The 20,506-nt window shown below is 44.1% G+C and overlaps 1 protein-coding gene across 2 annotated transcripts in view; it reads left to right on the forward strand.

The window, feature by feature from the left end:
* The window catches only part of CHN2 (chimerin 2), a 287,694-nt gene that overhangs the window by 174,950 nt on the left and 92,238 nt on the right, over nucleotides 1-20,506 (forward strand). For both annotated transcript variants that reach the window (XM_014841045.3, XM_070511247.1), the window contains 3 exons: nucleotides 2,487-2,518; nucleotides 6,594-6,707; nucleotides 8,476-8,761. In XM_014841045.3, the coding sequence (XP_014696531.1) occupies nucleotides 2,487-2,518; nucleotides 6,594-6,707; nucleotides 8,476-8,761 (432 nt within the window). The remainder of the gene's footprint in view (nucleotides 1-2,486; nucleotides 2,519-6,593; nucleotides 6,708-8,475; nucleotides 8,762-20,506) is intronic.

A 20,506-nucleotide genomic window follows, 5' to 3' on the forward strand; every position in this document is an offset into this window, starting at 1 on the left:
TTGTTTTTTCTACCCCAGCCACTCTCTCTCTCTCTTTAGCATTAACAAGGACAGCTATATTTTCTTTAAGAGCTACAGAGACAACAAAGAGAAGAGAGACTGAATCAGATTGCTATCAAAACAGCCCCCAACCAATGGGAGCGGTAACTAGATGGACAACCACATCCTCTGTCTTCATTTTCTCTTACTGCCACCTTTCCTCTCCCTCTAGGTAGGGTAATCAAAAAAGAGAAATAAAAACAGGATGCCTAGTTAAATTTGAATTTCAGATAAATAAAGAATAATATTTAGTATACGTTTTGTGCACTATTTGGGACCTATTCCCTGGCCCTGTTCCATGAGTGATCTGTCCCACACAGTTCAGTACTCTTGTTTTATTTTCTAGTTGGTTTTCATTTGTGGATTTGTCCCTCAATTGGATCAAACTGTCCCCTAGGCAGGATCTTATTTGGTATCCCACAAGGCACGATAAATGCTGACTTCCCTATTTGGGGGACTGTGTTAGAGTTCTCAAGTGTTCCTCCTGCTGCAATTGCAGAAGACTCCTTATACCCTGCCTCTCACCCCTGTGAGGTCCTTACTTGATAAGCAATGACAAGGCTGAGCACAGAGCTCTGAACATCATAAGCGTGCCATATATTTTTATGATTGATTGATGAACTGAAAGCAGTTTGTTGTCTTCTTAACAGTCAATTAAATTCAACATTCCTTAACTACTTACCTGTGTGCCAGGCGTTAGTAGTAGGCTCCATCTACCATGCTGGCCATCTGGGAAGTTAGATGAATCACTCTTCCCTTTTGGGGAGATAACAAGATAGAGGAAGGGAACGGGGTTGGGAGCCACACCCAGATTTTCAAATGTGTGTTATGGCAGTCAAAAAGATGGAAAAAAAATTGTCTTTGGATATAGGGAATCATTTCAAAATTTGGTATAATGACTCTCAAAGAATGGAGAGATATCTTGCCCATTATGTACTGTCTACTTCCATCAGCCTTTTCTAGTTCTAAATTTCTTCTATGGCATATTGGTTTCGCAGTCACATATCTACGGTATCATAAAAGTAAGAAAGAACTCTGAAAGCCAATAGAATTATATAAATGACAAAATGTTCAAGTCATATTAAAAAGCTTTCCAGCATGTAGAGTAATGGTACACATCAGATAACAAGGTGCCTTTTTACACACTTTGTGCTTCTATTAATGAGATTATTTAGATCTTCCTTGGTAAATGACACTGAGCAGGCTCCAAACCTTGAAGATTAAGAGTTATGAATGCCCTGTCTTGGTTCAGTGCTTTTCAAGTATAAAATGCACAGAAGAGTGAACACATATTTAGAGGTGTCTTGATGATTAGTTTTATGCCAGCTAGGCTTGCTCAAGGCAGGCTTGCGATTGTGGTCCTCAGATCCCTGGCTCCCCCTCTCTGAACTTTTTCCTCTAGCCCATAGCTCCCTACTGCCCACTCAGATCCCATGCATCCTTTGGAGGGTGGAGGTGGGCCAGGAATCTGCCCAGTACCTTGACGTCCCACCACTGTGCTTATCTGTGAGCCCTGCAGAGAAAACTGCCCATGTGACTGTAGACAGAATGACCGTAAGTGAAATAGCTGCCGGGCTCATATTCTACTCTAGTAAATCAACATAAACTTGCTGTCATGGCCATCAGTGAAAATCCATAACTTCATGTGGCTCTACTGTATTTTCAGTATCCCTGGAGTTAGACTAGAGGAACAAAAGCTGAACATGACAATTCATGTTAATTTCTCACCAACTCCAACACCATGAACATAAGGAAACGAAGTTCTTATGAAACTGGATTACCATACATTGGTGATAAAAATCCGATGTGATAACCCCAAGGCTCAAGCTGTGTGATTGAAAAATCTTTTCTGGAATGCTTGTGATTTTTAGTCAAGTCATGAATCTTGTCCTCTACATCTTGTGCCTCTGGGGTCAAGTGAATTTCAGCCCATTAGCCATTTGTTGAAACAAACATGAACGTTACGTTACTGACTTTATCTGGAAAGAGAACAAATTAAACTTATTTTTTTAATCCAGGTGCACTCCTAATTTTTGTTATATACATGATGAAACAATTAGATGAAGATTGAAATAAATGCTTATGTTTTATTTATGCTAAAAATATTCATTTTATCCTTCAGGATGAAGCTTTGCAATATCTTTATAAGTTTCTTAAGATTAAAATAAGCATCACTTTGTTTCCTTGGAAAATTCTTTTATTGGATGATTGAGTTTGGGTGGGGAGTGAACCTAATTATTAGAGAAATACGGTGATTCTATATAATTCCTACCTGAGATAGTGGAATGTGTTGGTTAACTCCAGAGTTTCATGGATCTCTGATTTGGGAAGTAAAAACTGTAATAAAATTACTACCAGGACTCTATCTGTGTTTATTTGAATAGCATTTTTATCTATCTGATTTGAATTCAAATGCATTATTAATGTTTTTCTTCTTTTTAATATAGGTGGAAAACAGACCAAAATATTATGGAAGAGAGTATGTATTATGCTATTCTTTGTTTTAATAATGTAATAAGTAGTCACTTTGTATGTTATTTAAATATTAAAAATCTTCTAATATATGGGCTTCATCAAATGTCCATTGTGCAAGAGCTTCATAATAAGGATAAATGCAATCAGATCCCTTTGTATTGAATTTTCTTTATAAAACTCAGGTGCTTGGCTTCCAGTAACGTGGGAGGGAGAGTATCTCCCGCTACAGTTCTCTCCGCAAAAGCAGCCACTGAGTGCCTGGCCAGTATTTGAAACATAAGGCAGCATTTTCCACAATTGAGGCTCTGTTCGTATTTTATTTCACTTTCTCCCTCGATAGTATATAAACATTTAGGGTGTCAAAGATGGTGAACTGTAGCTGAATTCCTTACTTTCATGCACCTCAGTAAATGCAACACTCAGGAAAGCCATCCCATTTCCCTGTAGTCTCATAAAACCAAAATGATAATTTCTCTGGACTTGGCTATATGAGCCAAATTGCCTCAATACCGTAATTATTATTTCCCCCCATTTTCGTCTTAATTTCAACTCTTGTTTTATTTCACTCTCTCAGAAACCTACGCAAGCAAATATGTATTACCATAAACATCATTTGCAGTCTCGGGCTTTGGCGTGGAGAACAGCTTACAGAGGGCAGGACGAGTAACCCCCAGCAGGGCAGATGCACAAATCGCTTTTCCTTCCACATCCAACCTGGAGGCGTTATGTTATGAGGCAAAGTCTCTTTCAAGTCCAAATTTCTTCGCCTGTTCCCTTACCCATCAGAGCCTCATCTTCGTGATAAATGACCCTCTTATTTGTCCCAGCCCAGCAGCCATTTCCTAATTGCACCGGCTGCCTTTCTGAACCTTCCTACCCGGCCTTCGGAATTCAGCGGGGGCCTCTGGAAGACCTGCCTGGAGCGCCAGCCTCCTCTCTCATCCATCCCCATGTCCCTAACATCTAACTCCGTTGTAGTCTGACTTTTTTTTTCAATTTGATTTGTATTTTGCTCACAGAGAGCACAATTAATTAAAAAAAACTGAACAAAAACCTGTCATATACTTTTCCAATGGAACACTTTTGTACATGAATTCCAAAAGGAACTCAATTTATTGTGCATTTTCTTTTTTGCATAAAAATTTTGCTGAGTAACCTTCTAGTTCTCATTCTACAATCCCAAACCCACATAATATAGTGAGAGGAGACCAAGGAAATATTTTCTTAACCACAGAAAAGAAACATTTTGTATTTATAGGGAAATTAGCTTAGAAACATCAGATTCCATCCATGTTTCCTTTTCTTTTTTAACAATGAAAGACCCTTTGTTCCATTTGAAAGTAATATATGCTCTACCCAGGAAACATATATGCATATTTTTTTCTACAAGGAGTCATAAGAAACTGTTGACAATGGATAGCTTTAGGGAAAGAGAATTTTTACTTCGGTACTATTTACATTTTTAATTCTTTTGTGTCTTTTAACTTTTGAATTTTCCCAGTGTGCGTGGATATTACTTTTGTTCTTAAAAAGTTAACAAATTAATATTTGCTAATTTGGGAACATTAGAAAATAGAGGAATATAGAAGGTAGAAAAGACCCACAGCCCCACCATGAAAGAGGACATTGTTAACTTTTTCTCTTCGTCTCTTTCCTTCCAGTCTCTGCACATGCTTTCTTTTTACAAAGTTGGGATCATGAGACATACACACCATGGATGTTTATAAATCCCTGCATAAACTATGAGCCACAGATTGGGTATTCAGATTGACAAAATTGTAACTTTCTTTTTTTGTTTTTTTTGTTTGTTTTGGGTTTTTTTTTTTTTTTTTTTTGGTGAGAAAGAATGTCCCTGAGCTAACATCTGTGCCAGTCTTCCTCTATTTTGTCTGTGGGATGCTGCCACAGCATGGCTTGAGGAGCAGTGTGTAGGTCCACGCCTGGGATCCAAACCCATGAACTCCCGACTGCCAAAGCAGAGCCTGTAAACTTAACCACTATACCACCAGGCCAGCCCATAATTTCTTTTTCTGAACAATTAAATTTAACTTAGTTCTTGACACTCTATGTCTGCTGCTGGCCATCACTCAAACTTGTCAATTCAAGGGAGTTAAAACTTAGCCACTTTTGGGTTAATTGCCTGTTTGGGATATTTATCCTCCCCCAAGAGTGACCTGGGGCAGGGGTGTCAGGCCCTGTGCCCTCCTCTGTAGGTGCCTTGTCCTGCTGTGGTCACCTCCTGCCCTGCCCTGGCCCACAGTTGGGCTGCGCCCTGGACATCCCAGCCTCATAACTCTTGCGGCACCACCTTTGTCCTTTCTGACTCCAATGTGTGGGAAACTTTCTGATGCCCCCCATCCCTTCTATCCCCCACCATGCCCCTCCCACCACACACACACACATATACGCACACACCCACACTCTCACACACACACTCCCACTGGCTCGGTATCTGGTCTCTTTGCCCAGGCCATCCGTCCAGCCCTCTCTGGCCCCAGCTCATGCCACATAGGAGACTTCCCCAGAAGGCTCACAGGGTCCAGTGGCCACACTCCCAGTCAAGTCCCCAAACACACCTGCTCCGGTTCCAGGATTCCTATAAACGGATCCACCAGTTCCAGTCTCCGGGATCCCCATTAACGGGTGCACCAGTTCCAGTCCCATTCATGCTGTGTGGGGCCCACTTAGACTCACTGAGCCTGGGCTCTGGCAAAATCCGCCTCCTGTAAGAGCTGGGAAGGCTGGTCTCTTTTTGGGCAGGAACATTGCTCTTACGTCACAGCCCGTTCCTCCTCACTCTAGAAAAGCGCTGCTCCAAGACCTCCAGGCATTGGCTCTCGAGACTTGAAACTGAAACTTGGGAGGCCAGAAAACCCCTTTCTCCCGAGCTCGCACTGCTTTAGAGTTTAGAGAGTCGATTGTGGAACTCTAAGCCACAGCTTCTTCTGCCTCACTCCCCTAGGACAAAATCTTCATCTTCAAAATATTATCCTGCTACATTTGTCCTCTAACTTAATCTTTGCATTCCTGAGGGGGGGAAAAAACATGTTGTCTAGTGACTTCCCTCTCTCCCCTCCCCCTTCCAGGAAGGTAAAAGAAGAATTTTCCAGAAAATTTCTTCTCCAATTCCTTCCTCAAAGTTCTCCATGATTGTGTAATCCCAGAAAGAGGGTGTTGTTCCCTCTTCTAGGAACCTGGAGTCCCTCAGCACTGGCCTCACCCCCAACCCAGCTCCCACCTTCCTCTAAAACACAGATTGATCGAATCTCCAATAACAGAAGTGAGAAGGTGTCTTTGCTTAAAGGGAACAGGGAAAGGGGCCGGTGGCCTGCCCCCAACTCCTGCCTGCTCTCTTCTTCCCTGGAGTCACTGTCCACTCTCTAGGCCTCAGACATCCCCTCCAGAGCAAGGCAGTCGTTGTCCAAGCCTGTAACCCTCTGGATATACTGCATTTTCTACGTGCATGTGCATTACTTTTTAAATTGCAGAAAAAGAAATAACGTTATCTTTACAAAAGAAAAATAGGTGCATTTTTGAAACTTACCCCTAAGCAATTGCTCTCAAAATTTAAAGAAATGGAAGAATGTTGATTAGCGCTGGCTATTCTTTCCAGGGAATGAGCCTCGAAAATTAACACCACCTCACACCTGAAGGAAGCAAGTTGATAATCAATAAGTGTTCATTTGCAATCAAGATAATACATAGTTGTCTGCGTTTGAGCAGAGAACTAAATTGGTAATTGCTCTTTTGTTATTCCCCATGGTTAAAAGAGGAGCCATAACCTGGCTTTTTGTTTCGACCTTGATTTTCAGCTTGCCAGCAAAGACAATAGCAAAAACCAGGTGGACTGGATGTTCTTCGTTTTGTGTCGCCTAGTTGAATGCTTGTTATCTGTTTGGGTGCGTGCTGAGAGGTGAGGCCAGGTCCATCTTGAAGATGTACACTGGTCCCTCCCCTCTTCATCCAACTGGGGGGCTGTAGATTCTCAGTGGCCCCGCCATCTTTTTTTAGCCAGCTCTTTGTGGTCCATACTTTGTATGTGGCTTGTTCAGAACAAAGATGGTCTTGTCTTTCCTCAGATTTCATGGGATCATCTCCCGGGAGCAGGCAGATGAGCTTCTTGGAGGCGTGGAGGGCGCCTACATCCTTAGAGAAAGCCAGCGCCAGCCAGGATGCTACACATTAGCTCTGAGGTGAGCTTGATTTCAGCTGTTGTTGCAATTGCCTGACAAGTGACTTGACTCATTTTTTCCCATGTTTTTATTGCAGTAAATATACATAACATAAAATTTGAACCGTTTTTAAATGTACAGCTCAGTGGCATTAAGTACCGTCTCAATGTTGTGCAACCATCTCCACTATCCATTTCCAGAACTTTTTCATCATTCCGAACAGAAACTCTGAACCCATTGAACAGCCCTTCCCCATTCCCCCTCCTCATTTTTATTTTCGCTCTGTTTACAAAGCACCAGCAGCCTATTAGAGGCTACACATTTCCCAGGCCACAGATGTTATCAGCGAGATGGATGCTGAGGCTCTGTTTATGTGTACGCAGTACACACAGTATACACTGGAGAATTATCTGCAAAGTTAGTGCTCCCAAACCTGCCCGAAACACTGAGGGAGAGGGAGTGCTGAGGGAGAAACGCCTCTGCCTCAGTTGGTCCCCTGCAGCCCTTGTCAAACATCTTCCCCTCACGTTGTGTGTGTGTGCCTGGACGGATGTGCGGTTTGTCCAGGAGGTTCCCTCAGGGATCATGTTGACCCAAGGAACTCCCAATGGTGGTCATGATGCTCCATGCCAGAGCAGACTTTTCACAAGGCTTTTACCCCAAAGTCACAAGTACTGGAAATCACAGCACCTGACGGGCATCGCGTTTACCGCACTTTCCTAACCTTGAGCAAACATTTTGTCATTTGATCCTCACAACAATCCTATAAGGCTCAGGGAAGATATCCAATTTCAGAATGGGATTGTCTTCCAATAATTCATTTCGGGAACCCTTTGGAATTGGGAAGAACTTTCTCCGTAGAAAGAATGGTATCAATGGAAACATTTCCTAGGCCAGCCCACAAAGACGTGTTCAATGCACCATCTCAATATTGTGTCTGTGAAAAGATGCAAGGTGCAACTGGGGATGGCTAGCATATGTCTTAAATGATGCCTATGTGGAAGTACTTCAAAAGCTAGCAAGTGGTCTGGGGATGCAAAGTAGTTTTCTATCCTCCCAGCACCCCAGCAGCAGGAGCTGGCAGTCCCGGTGGGAAACCAAGCAAGGGCTGTGAGATATAGGACCAAGGCCAGGCAGGGATAGCCAGCGCTAAAGGGGGAGGACCCTATAGGTTAGAGTGCTGGGATCCTGGTGCTGGAGACTCAAGCAGGGAGCTTCGCACAGCTCCCCTCGTTTCCCTTCTGCTGGACTAACTGGGGTGGGAGGCATGAGGTGCTCTACTGGTAGTGGTCAAAGATGTAATAATAAGGGGACATCAGGGCCAGTGGTGGTAGCTTCCTTTGCAGAGGGAATTGCCCAGTACAGGGGAGGGGGGTGCAGGGGCGTGGCTAGTTCCCATTAAGGAAGTTTATAAGTAAGATATTTGTAAATGAGACGCTACCCTCTGACTTTTACAAATGAGAACGATGAGGACCCAATGGCCTTAGTGATTTCTAGGATCAAATGACGCCATATGACTGCCTGGCATTAATCCCACCTCTGCTTATTCCCAGGGATGTAGCATCCAGCGGGTACTCCATCTCTTCAAGTCTCCGTTTCCTCAGCTGTCAATCAGGGATAATACTTGTACCTGTCTCAAAGGATCTCTAAGATAACTAAATGGGGAAAATCATGTCAAGTGCTTAGCCCCGTGCATGGCATACAGTACATGCTCAAAAATCTTAGCTGCTGCTGGCATTCACTGGTCTTATTTCAACACTGTTGTGATCTCTCATTCTCTCGTGGACAGGTTTGGAAACCAGACCTTAAACTACAGGCTCTTCTACGACGGAAAACACTTTGTGGGAGAGAAGAGGTTTGAATCGATTCATGATCTGGTCACAGATGGCTTGATAACACTGTACATAGAAACAAAAGCTTCAGAATACATTTCCAAAATGACAACGAACCCCATTTATGAACACATTGGATATGCCACTTTACTCAGAGAAAAAGTATCCAGAAGGCTAAGCAGGTCTAAAAACGAGTCAAGGAAAACGAACGTCACAAATGAAGAACACACAGCGGTTGAAAAGGTAAGTTACGGGCTAATGGAAACAGTCTCTCTATTTGTAATCTATGCTGAAAAGCCGGGTGATCAACTACATATGTGATTTGACAAAATGTTGGAGGAGACCCACTCCCACCCAAAGAACTGTAGAATTTTAGTGCTAAAAGGGACCCTGGAAATCTTCCAGTTCAACCCCTTCATTTCACAGGTGAGGAAACAAGCTCAGAAATGTTCAGTGATTTGTCCAAACTTACAGTCAGAGCCAGGACTTCCACAAATAATCATCTGTGAGTTTATTTGGAGTTTGAAAGAAAAGAAAAACTTCATTAATGTTTTACGATGGAAAAAGTCACGTGTTTTTAGTTGCCATTGGAGGCGTTACTGGCTCCATCTTTAAGTTCCACCCAGCTCACCAAATACATGGTATGTGTATTTGCTTCTCTTGGGACCGGGTGACCATATGTGATCCGCGGGTCAGCCGTCTCTTGAAGGTGGTCTTACATAGATAACAGACTTGACTGACAGAGATGGGAGCATTATCGGTGATGATGGCTATCTCCGGGAGGCTGGGAAAGACAGGCTGTCCTTTGCCCCAAAGGAAGAGTAATTATGCCTCACTGAGGATGAGAAGCTCCTAAGTGGGTGATGTTCAGGCTGGATGGGCCGTGGCAGGATGTGGCGGGGAAGATCTGATTTTCCTCTCCAGTAAATTGCTGTTTATTTGGAAGACACTGCCACAGTGTGCTAGCAGATTTTTTGGATGTGCCCCTTTAGGAACCATCTGTTTTGCCTGGTCCTATCTGTTTTCCACTGAAAGAAAGTGACAGTCAGCCATGCCAGGCAGCCCCCACTGAGTCTGTGCTGAGCCCAGCTTCTAAGGCAAACTTAGACTGGGACCATGTAAATAAGCGGGCCACCGCTCCTTCTGGTGGCTGCTAATCCTTAATTAAACCGCAACGGTGCCCCCGCCTCCCCCTGTTGTCCAGGGTTAGCAGAAAGCAGAGGAACCTCAGGTTGACTGACTGGGCTTCCGCTTTGGTGACAGGGATGCACCAGAGAACACTGAAATGGGAAGGAGGACGGAGGGGGACAGCACGCTCCTGTTGGCAGACAGGGGATGATCTTAATTGATTTGCTAATTGAGTTTTAGAGCCTCCGAGAACCTTCCCCAGAATCACATCACTTGAGCAGCTGGCCCATGAAAAAATCATTTGCCATTTTCTTTTTATAACTCCAGTGTCTCCAAAGCACCTGTTTGTTCCTTTACAAATAATTGATTTGGGAAATGGTGGGATTTCTGATTGTTTACATTTTAACAAAAGGGAGAGAGGACTTGAGTCCCGACTTTCAGAGTTCTTTCTGGTCCAGGCACAAGCCGTTTTCCTTAGTCTGTTTGCAAAATCTGTTCAAAAGTAATTTAGAATAGAAAATCTGGAAGCTGACCTTCCCGGCCGTGACAAATCATAAGATGAATTGTAAAATAAATCTCTGAAGCCATGTTTATATTTCTGAATCAGAGAGTAGTGCCACCAAACAGGCAATCTGTTACAACTGCAGGCTGCACGCGGAACGTTTCCAGGAAAAGAAGGGAGTGGGAGGAGTGTCTCTTGGGTGTTTGGGACGAGAGTTTAAATCTCAGGTATTGGAATTGATGTTTCTAGATCCTTGTCCTCCTCCGAGAGGGAAGTCTGGTCACTAGAAACTGATATTTCTAGATGATATTCCCATAAGGAAACTTGCACAACAAAACATGCCCTTTATGGTAGATCACTTTGTATTTATTTATTAAAGTTGAATTTTGGAGGAAATGAGTAATCAGATTAGTAATCACTTCGATGAGCTGCCCAGTACACTTATTTACCTTTTTCGAAAAAGGTAAATAGAGAAAATGTTGAAGGAAGAAGTCCAGACTCAGGGAAAGGTTTGATGGACAGGTGTTGCTGGTACAGATGGTCCTGGGCACTAACGATGCAATTTTTGCCTTCCTTAGGGGACACACTGCACCCTGGTCTGGTCACTTGCTAGGAGTCACTCATTTTGTTAGTAGATTTGTTAAGTAACTTGGTACGAATCCATCCATTTCTCTCTGACCCGTATTGACAAGTGGAATTATTAAAAGTCTCAGTCTTGCCAGAAATTCTATTTCCCTCAAGGGCAGGTCAGTGGCCTGTTGCCATGGAGGCAGTGACTAGAAAAGGGATGGTGGGAACTTGAATGGATTGACTGAGAAGTGCCTGAGGTACCTGTCTGCTTCAGTAATGGCCTAGCTTGAAGGTTTTAATGAGTGAAATGGGTAGGTTTCCCTATATTTCTCAAATCCAGACAGCCCAGCATTTCATTTTCCAAAGTACTTAAACTTCGTTCACACGTTTATTTTATTGATCATTTCCGAATGAATCCAGAGAGACTATGTTCCCTGTAAATCCAAGAATCTTAACAGTGTTAATTGGCAAAAAGATATTACCTACCCCATCAGATTTGAGTGGTTTCCAGATTTATTTCCTGTCAAAGTGGTTAGCAGTGAACTTGATTTTAATAACCGTAGATGAGGTGGGGAGATGAGGAGGATGCAAAAAAAAAAAAAAAAAATTGTGGTTGGTAGCAAATAGCGATCTATTTCCTTTCTGATTCTTTATTTAATTGGTTTTAAAAACATGATAATATATTAGGGCCACCGCTTGGTGCATTTAATTAAAACGGTCAGGCCCAATGTAATTTCTTTCATGAAATTTATTTCAGAATTTATTCCGTAGATGGATTTATCTGCTGACCTCCAAAACCAGCACTGTAATAAATAGAAGAGTAGCAACAGGGTTTAATGCCGGCTCACACATTTGTGGTTCATAAACAGATTTCCCATTTGGGAAGTAATTTCCCATTTTATCCTCAGAACACCTTTGCCAGGTATGTAGGGCAGGAATCATTGTCCACCTTTTATTGAAAAAGTCACAATGGCAGGGTGACAGATCAAACCCAGGCTTCCCAAGCTCAGAGCTTCTTGAATCCGCAGAGCAGCTGGGCCTCATTCTGTTCTTATTGTCCTTATGGCTTTAGGCAAACACTGTTGGTTCCGACCATCCTAATCGAGCGATGCTAAGAATCGCTCGATATTTACATGATCTGTTTTTGAAAATACACTGCTTTTACTAGCTATAATAACTAAACTGTCTCATAAAGGATACCCTACCGAATCAAATATATGTGACAACAATGTTTTAAATAAACATTTAAATAAATTTGGCTTGCCAAATTAGCTTGCATTTATGTTTTACTGGGGAAAAATCATCTGTACCCTTAATATAATAAAAGCACATTTAAGAATATTTTATTGAAAAAGTCACAATATCTTGCCTGTTCATTCATTTCTCTATTTTCTGTAATAGCAAAAGTTAGAAAACAAGCTAAATGTCCACCAGTTGGCAACTGCTTAGGGGAATTATGGTGCCTCCATAAAGGCATGTCATGCAGCCAGAAAAGAATGAGAATACTCAGATGATGTGGAAAGATTACCCGGAGTTATTAAATGAAAAAAGTAACGTGCAGTATAGTATGGTTTCATTTGGATAAACCAGAAAAAAAGATTTTACATATGTTTTTCCTTGCAAAGTCATACAACATGCCTTGAAGTGTACAAGAGCTAGAATCGTGGGTTGCCTGTGGGCAAGGGTGGGGGTGTCTGCGAGGCCACAGTGGGAAGGACACTCTTCTCTGTTACTATTTCATACTCTGTGGATTTTGAACCATGATAAATGCAGTGTTCTATTAAAAAAATTATGCAATAAAAAAGAATGCATTATGTCTTAAATTCACATATGTAAAAGCAAACTCTGAGTACAACATATTCTGTACTCAAGGTATCGCAGAGAGAGAAAGAGTCCAACCCTCCAGACCCACACTGTTTTTCTCATCCCTTCTCGCTGGCCCCCTTCCCCATCTTGACAGCTGTGTTTTTCTTTCATTTCTCCCTGGAATGGTTAATAAGAAGTCTCTGGTTAGCAGCCTTTTACTAAAGGTTGGGGGCTAGAAGAGGGTAATGATAGCATGGGAACAAAATTGTCAAATAAAGAGTGTGATGTGACTGTCCCTGGAAGTGTGTTGGCTGTTACCTCCTCCCTGGTGTTGCTCCCCACCCACCCATAGACCCCTCAGCTGTGCCGCCTCATGGTCTTTCCCAGCCCACCCCCCATTTTCGGTGCCCCTCCAGCCCACCTTTCTAAGTCCCCAGATTTCTCTTGCTTTCCTACAGCAGCAAGGAAGCCCTCTTTGGATTCGACTTGCCTTACTGTAAAACCAGGAGAGTGACCTTTTCTGGACTGAAGAGCTTTGAGCCTGGTTAGGACATCCTCCTTTACAGATAAACTGCTTCAGAGAGGAATCGTCTTTCCCCTACCCCCAACCCTGCCCAACCCACCATTGTTTTTCTTTTTGCAGTAATTTTCTTTACATCTACAGTGATCCTTTCATTGTTCATTTCACTGTTTCCACCATATGAACCAGCTGGCCTGCCAGAGATCTTTGCCTCGTACTGATATTACATTTTCCCCTATTGTCCTGGAGCAAGAGGGAGTGGCCATGGCGGGAAAGACTCGCCACGGAAGCCTCAGCAGTGGGTTGAGCTCGTCCTCAGTGGTTCTCCCCATCTCATGACGGCACCTAATGGCTGGTGGCCCTTGGTGACTTTTCTCCTCAGTGTTGCTCTTGTTGTTGTTCTCATCTTGGAAACGTTCCAATTTGCTTTGTCTGCAGGATAAAGCTCAACTTCTTCAGCAGGACATGGGCAGCCTGTCGGAGCCTAGGCTCCCGGGAAGCAGAGTCTGCAACAGGGGCTTGGTGCATCGGTAATGTGGGAAGGCATTCCAGGAGCAGGAGGGAGAGGTCAGGACAGTGAACAGATGAGGAGAGAGGCCAGTAGAAATGCACGTTACTGAGTTGAGCACCTTCCGAGGAGCTATGTAGAATTGCTCCTAAGAGGAACTGAAGGAGGAAAGGGTGTTTATCTACCACCTCCTGTCCTTTGTTGGCTGAGGGGTGCTTGTGAGCTGTTAAGTCTCTCCACACCAGGTTGTCATGCAGTCAGGTGTGTCCTCCCCGGCCATCCCGGGCAGAAGGGGAGAGACACATGGTGAGAAGAGGTGCTGTCCGGCTGCCCTGAGAGAAAGGCAATGCCTCGGGGAGAAGGTGGGCCAGGGGGTGTGAGGGGCACTCAAGAAGTGACGGAAACACGCATCTCAGTCTGGCCCCGCTTTTCCCAGTCTGTATCCCACTGCTGGGCGTCGCTGGCCTGTGGTCCACAGATGTGCTTGTGGCCCCCGCCTCCCCTCCCTCTGCACCCACTGTCTGAAATGCCTTCCCCCTCTTGTGGTCTGTGGGTTCCTGTTCACCCTTTAGAGTCCAGCAAAGCCTCTTTAATAAACCTGCTGGGACTCACCCTCCCTCACACACTCCAAAGGAATTGCTCCCATCTCACAACTACTCGAGCATTTTGCATATAATCTTTACGATAATTCAGCATGCTGCATCTTAGACAATTGTTTAGATCAGTGATTCTCAAGGTGTGGCCCTCGGCGGTCAGCACCTTCAGCATCACCTGGGAGACTGGTGATTAGAAATGAACCTTCTCAGATCCCCCCAGTGCTCCTGGACCAGGAACTCTGGGGTGGCACCTGCCAGTCTGCATGTGAACAAGCCTCCAGATGGCTCCAGTTCACACCCAAGTTAGAGACCCCCTGGTTTGGGTGCCTTTCTCCTCCCCTAGAATTTGAGCAGTTGGAGGCCCAGGTCACTCCTCAGGTTACTTCCCAACTCTAAAGCCCAGCCCATGAAGGGCTCGGCAGGGTGAACAGCAGATGGATAACTTTAAAAATGGGACAGGTTACCTCACATCTCAGATACACCAAGATGGTGTGTCAGCATCTCCCGTGGCCTTCTTCCTCTGCAGGCTCCCTCCTCCCCTGGGCTAACATCTGACTCACTGTGGCATCATGGGAAGCAAGAGCCTAGAGGGGAGGGTCTTGGAGAGCATCTCATGCAGTCCCTTTGTTTTACACAACAGGAAACTGAGGCACCGAGCTCATTAGTATGGAGTATTTCAAAGGCATCTAGAGGTCATGGAGGGTTAGATAGAAAAAAACGCTTTAAAGTAACCTGTGACTTAGAAGTTCTTTTAACGTTAGGATCTTTGAGGAACACAAGTTCTATCTACAGGACTCCTACAAGAACGATTGAAAAGTGAAAAAGGAATTCAGATTGCAGTTTGTCTAGAAGGTGAACCAGCAGTCAGGGCCCAGCAGGATGTGGAGGACACATTCACCGGGATTTTGAAGAGAATTTGACTAACAAGGGATCTTCCCCAGGGGCTGGCAATGGCAGAAGCCATGACCTCCCCAGGGCTGAAGGGACTAGCCGAAGGTACTGGGGTCACTGGAGTCTGATGAGAGCTAGAGTGGTGGCTCCCACAGGAGGGGATTCCGCAGAAGAGGGCCTCCTGTAGGAGGTGGACACCCACTGGAGAGGGGGCTTCCACAAGAAAGGGGCTCCTGCAGGAGGGGGCTCCCACTGAAGAGGAGCTCCCATAGGTAGTGGGGCTTGCATAAAAGGGGAGTTCCCATAGGAGAAGGGCCCCCACGGTCAAGCAGGGGTGCAGCCACTGAACTGCTGACACCCAAGAGGGAGGGGACAGGGGAAGAAATACCCCAACTTCTCTGTCCTCAAACCCTCTGATCTCTTGCCCAAACTTCTCGTGGGACAAACCCACCTGGGAGCCAGAGAACAAAGGAGCTGGGGACACAGTGCATAGCAGTTAGTCTCCCCACCACAGGTGAAAGCAGGACAGACAATGAATTTGGGAACAGGGCACGTGGCAGGGAATAACCAATGCAAGGAGTGAACAGAACAAAACCTGGGCAGAGCACTTTGGCTGCTCTCTGTGTTAGCATTGTGCTAATTACTGTGGAAAGTTCACCAGGTTCAGAAGCCATAATTGGCTTCAATGAAAGAGGATGAGGTAGCCCTTTTCCTGGATGGGATCCACAACCGTGCCATTATGGAAGGGATCGTGGTCCTGGAGGATGGAGAGGCCTTGTGACTTCATTAGGGAGAGTTGATTCCAACATCGCCCTTCAGCAAGCAGAGGTGCTGCATTCATTTGCCAAAGAGAAAGCCTGAATTGTTAATGTAGAAAGCATCGAGCTGCTGAAAAAGATATGTTCGTATAACAGGGTCTGGAAAACCTGAAGATTTGCTCCACAGGAGGTTGCCTGGAAATCATATGTGACTGACATAACCAGTCTTTTCTCAGGAGTCAAGGAAAAATGAAGATGAGCATAACTTAGCTAGTAAAAGTGACAGGTACAGTAATGACTCTGATCATCCATCTTCCTACTCGCACACACGGAGTCATAAAATAGAATGGGATGTAATGCAGGAAGAATGGATTTGAACTTAGATTACATTTGCTCGTGAAACCAGGTTTTACCGAGCGTTATTTTAAATCAGAATCCCCTCATGGTGTGAGATTTATCATGCAGTCTGAAAAATAGGCAATTTGGTTAGGTCAGTGGTTCTCAAACTGACTGTAGGCTAGAAGCACCCTGGGAGCTTTTAAAAAATACCCATGTTCAGCTCCTCTTGATTATTCAATCAAAGTCCCCGTGGTGGAGTGCAGGCATCTCTATTTTAAGGTTCCCCAGCCGATTCTGAAGTTCTCAACTCCTGGTTAGATGAAAGGTCAGACAGGCAAATAAAGGTTATTGGGTACTTGAGGGAGCATTTCTTCTAAGGACACCTGTTCTGCCTCCTTTAACGCCTCTTATATTTCCGAGGCTTTTGTGTCCTACTTTAGACTCTGGCCTTCTTTCTCTACCTCTGTTTACACACAAAAAGTCCTCCATGAAAGCCCTTTCTAGATAGTAAGCTCGGGTGCTTCTGGTTACCTGTCTTGGTTCAGAGGTTTGTTTTGCTCCTTTTTCCACATTATTGGCTAAAATTTAAATGATGGGAAAAAATTAACTGTAACAGGATTAAGAGAATTTAATGAAGGGACAGGGAAAAATCAGTGTCTCTTGCTTAGGGGCCAGCTGGTGGTTTCTTAATGGTGAAGTTTATGGGACTGATTCAACCTTGGCTGCCCACTGGAATTTACTGGGGAGTTTTCAAAAGTACCAACGCCTGTGCCACACCCCTGAAAGTCACATTTAACTACTTGGGATAAGGCCTGGGCATCTTGATTTTAGATGCCCCAGGTGATTCTGATGTGCAGCTAAAGCTGAGAACCCCTGTTGTAGAAAAATAACTAAAAATGAAAAACGTCATTCAGTCCTCAGGATTCATCTTTCATCAGAATGTTTCTCTTTTTACCAGTTCCTGGCTATCAGTGATCTCAAGGTTAGAGCTTTACAGGAACAGAAAGGAATTTTATCCTAAGACATTCAGCATGGGTAGGAATAAGATGGGCCAAACCCTCCTTATCCATCCCCATCCAAAATCTCTAGAAAACAGCTCATCTAGAGAGGCAGCCTTTGCCGAAGTATTTTTCTGTGCGAGCAGTGCCATCTAGTGGCCGAGAGGAGACTTACGTGCTGGTGACTCAACAGGCCACACAACAGATGTGGGAGTAATGAGCAAGAACACATTTTCAGCAATGAATCCACTGAATCGTCCCCACTTCCTCAGGTTTTAGAGCACGGATCAGGCTAGGCGATGCCTGGGAGGAGGGGAACCTGTTTTGGAGTTCCTGCTCATTTATTTCATAAACAAGGGGCTGCTCTGCCAGCCTGGGACCCTTAGATGTAAAAACGCTCTCCATCATTTGATCCACGGGAATTCTGGTCCAGACGTGCTCAAACTTTTTGGCTTCAGGGCCGTTTTGCGCTCTTTAAATTACTCAAGTCCCCAAAGACCTTTTGTTTACGGGGGTTATATCTATTGATATTTAGATATAGTTTAGAAATTAAAAATTTATTTCTAATATTAGAAAGTAAAACTGTGAAAAATTTTAAATATTTATTCTTTCAAATACAACAGTAATAAATCCATTATGTGTTTGTGTAAATCACATATTTTTGTGAAAAGTAACCTAGTTTTCCAAACCAAAAAAATGAGTGAGAACATTGGCATGGTTTCACATTTTTGTAAATCTCTTCGGTGTCTGGCTTAATGGATAACAGCTGGATTCTCACATCTGCTTCTGTATTTGATCTATGATGATGTGTTGTTTTGTTTGAAGTATTGAGGAAGCTCTGGCCTCACACAGGTATGTCGCTGGAGAAAGGAAGAAGGTTTTTGTAGCCTTTTAAGGTAAATATGGATTTTTTTTCCTGAGGAAGATTCACCCTGAGCTGACATCCGTTGCCTATCTTCCTCTATTTTTTTGTTTGTGGAATACCAGCCCTGAGCTAACATCTCTGCCACTCTTCCTCTACTTTGTATGTGGGACATCTCCACAGCATGGCTAGTGAGGGGAGTAGGTCTGTGCCTGGGATCCAAACCCTCGAACCTGGGCCGCCAAAGGAGAGCCTACAGAACATTAACCACTCGGCCACCAGGTGGGGCTCTTGTTTTTTTTTTTTAGTGATAGACCAAAACTTAACAAATGGTTGTTTCTTAAAGGCTAGTCGTAATGTCGATCAGTAGACGAGGCAATTAATAAAAATAGTTTTGACATCATGGACTCTCTGAAAAGATCTTGGGGTCCCCCGAACATCGGTGGATTACACCTTGAGAACATTTGACGTGGACATTTGATGGATGAAAAGCACTCCTTTTAGAGAAGGTTACATTTGTACGTCTCCAGGGAGGTGTTTGGAAGGAATTATTATGCCACTTTTATCACCTTTGACTGTGAGAAGTAAACGATTCTGTCACCTGGAACTTCTGTCCACCTCAAAGACTGCCGTGTCTGCCCTTTCACCTCAGAGCTCTCCCCCTGGCTGGCTGTCACTGGGAGTGGGCAACAGAACTGATCCTGGATCTACGTCACCTGAAAAGAGCTCTCCAGGTAATTCTGATGTATACTCTGAATAAAGAACCACCGACCTGATCTGACTCTCTTCCCTGTACAGTTGAGAAACTGAGGCCCAAAGTTCAAGGTGACATGGTGAAAATGGACACTGGTGGGACAAGACACAATTTTGGGGAATCCCCTTATTTTCTTCCTTTGGCCAGCGCTGGGCGTCGGCCTCTTTCTTACACTCTAGTGCTTCTCCTTCCACCATCTTTCTCTCTGTCTCATCAGGAGGTCCCCCCACCGCCACCCCCAAAGTGTAGCTGTCATTTTTGTCACCTAGAACCTTTGCACCCTCTCTGGAAATTCACCCAGAACCACCTCCCCTCCCACTCTCAGTTCATGTGCTTCTGTGTTAGTCAAACCAGGCCCCTGATCCCGGAGATGGGTTTGTCATTCAAGGCTGCTGCAAGGGGCACAGTTCTCTGGCCACTGTGGTTGGTTCAAGGTGGGCATGCAGTCACGTGAGAGCCAATAAAACCAATAGACTTCCACCATGAGTTCCAGAAAGAAGGCCTTTCGCCCTTTTTCTGCTGGGCTAGATTCAACAAGAAGGAGAGTCTGGGTGGCAGAAACCTTCCCGGCATCACATGGAGCCCAAGAAACTGAGTCCTGAGAACTTGGTCTGAATCTCTAAATGAGCTGCCCCTGGGCCCGCCACCCTCTGCGGGATGTTTCAGTTATGTTAGTCAATTAATTCCCATTTAGCTCTTTGAGCTCTGCAATGGGAGTGTTTGTGTTGAGTTTAGGTGTCTGCTGTCTTTATAGCTGGGAGAACTCTAATTCATACCAACCCCTCAGCTGCCCGCCACCCTCTTTTATCCTGCGCTCATTGCTCACCTTACTTGTCACCATCACTGGGAAAGCTCAGGTATTCAAATTTGAGTTCATTTTAATTTTAATCAAATAATCCACCCTATCCTTCTTTGACGTGGTGACGTTAAATCAGAAAAAGGGACACCTAGTGTTTACTGAAGCGAGTAGGAATGTAGTGCCCAGATTACCAGACGGACGTGGGAAAGAACCCCAAAACCACTTCTGGAGTACAGCTCTTCCTCTCTTGCCCGCTGGCTTTGAAGAAGTGTGTTTGTAGACCTCTTAATGATTATATTTACTTAAATAAGATTAAGGCAGTATTTTAAAGAGTCCTAGTGAAATCTGACAAATCAGATTTTTATCTACTCATGCTATTGCCAGGAAATCTTTGTTAACAAAATGGGAAGAGACACGGCCCCATCTGCAGTATTGGATCTGGCCAAAGAGAGGCTCTGTGGAACCCAAGACCTCCCAGGTTATCAATAAAACAGAAGATATAAGTTGGAAACCCACAGACTCTGAAGAAAGAAAGGTCAAAATCCCATCTGTAGTCTTTCTGACTTAAAAGCTGCATCTATAGGAATTGGTGGGATTTTCCCAGATCAGCTCTAGGCAAGAGGAAGGATTTTATTTCCTGAGTAATTTCCATTGACATGAATGGAAATGAGACTGTCAAGGCTACTTCTTAGGTTATTTGTTTTCATTGCCTCTGGAACAGGTTGCAGAACTGGCATTACTCATTTCTCAATAATGAAATGTCTGGCTGGGTTTTATGATGATAGTTTATAAATGTCCCGATTGGCTTTGTCTCTCCTTCCACATAATCACTTTGAAATTTCCAGAAAGTTAATATTTCACTTTGTACCTAGTCCCCATTTATGAAGCTAATGAAGTCCAGCCATCAGAAGAATAAGCTAAAGTTTACCAGTGCAACTTTTAGTGTTCTCATGTGAT

Source organism: Equus asinus, chromosome 1, assembly GCF_041296235.1.
Source record: "Equus asinus isolate D_3611 breed Donkey chromosome 1, EquAss-T2T_v2, whole genome shotgun sequence".
NCBI classification, from domain to species: domain Eukaryota; kingdom Metazoa; phylum Chordata; class Mammalia; order Perissodactyla; family Equidae; genus Equus; species Equus asinus.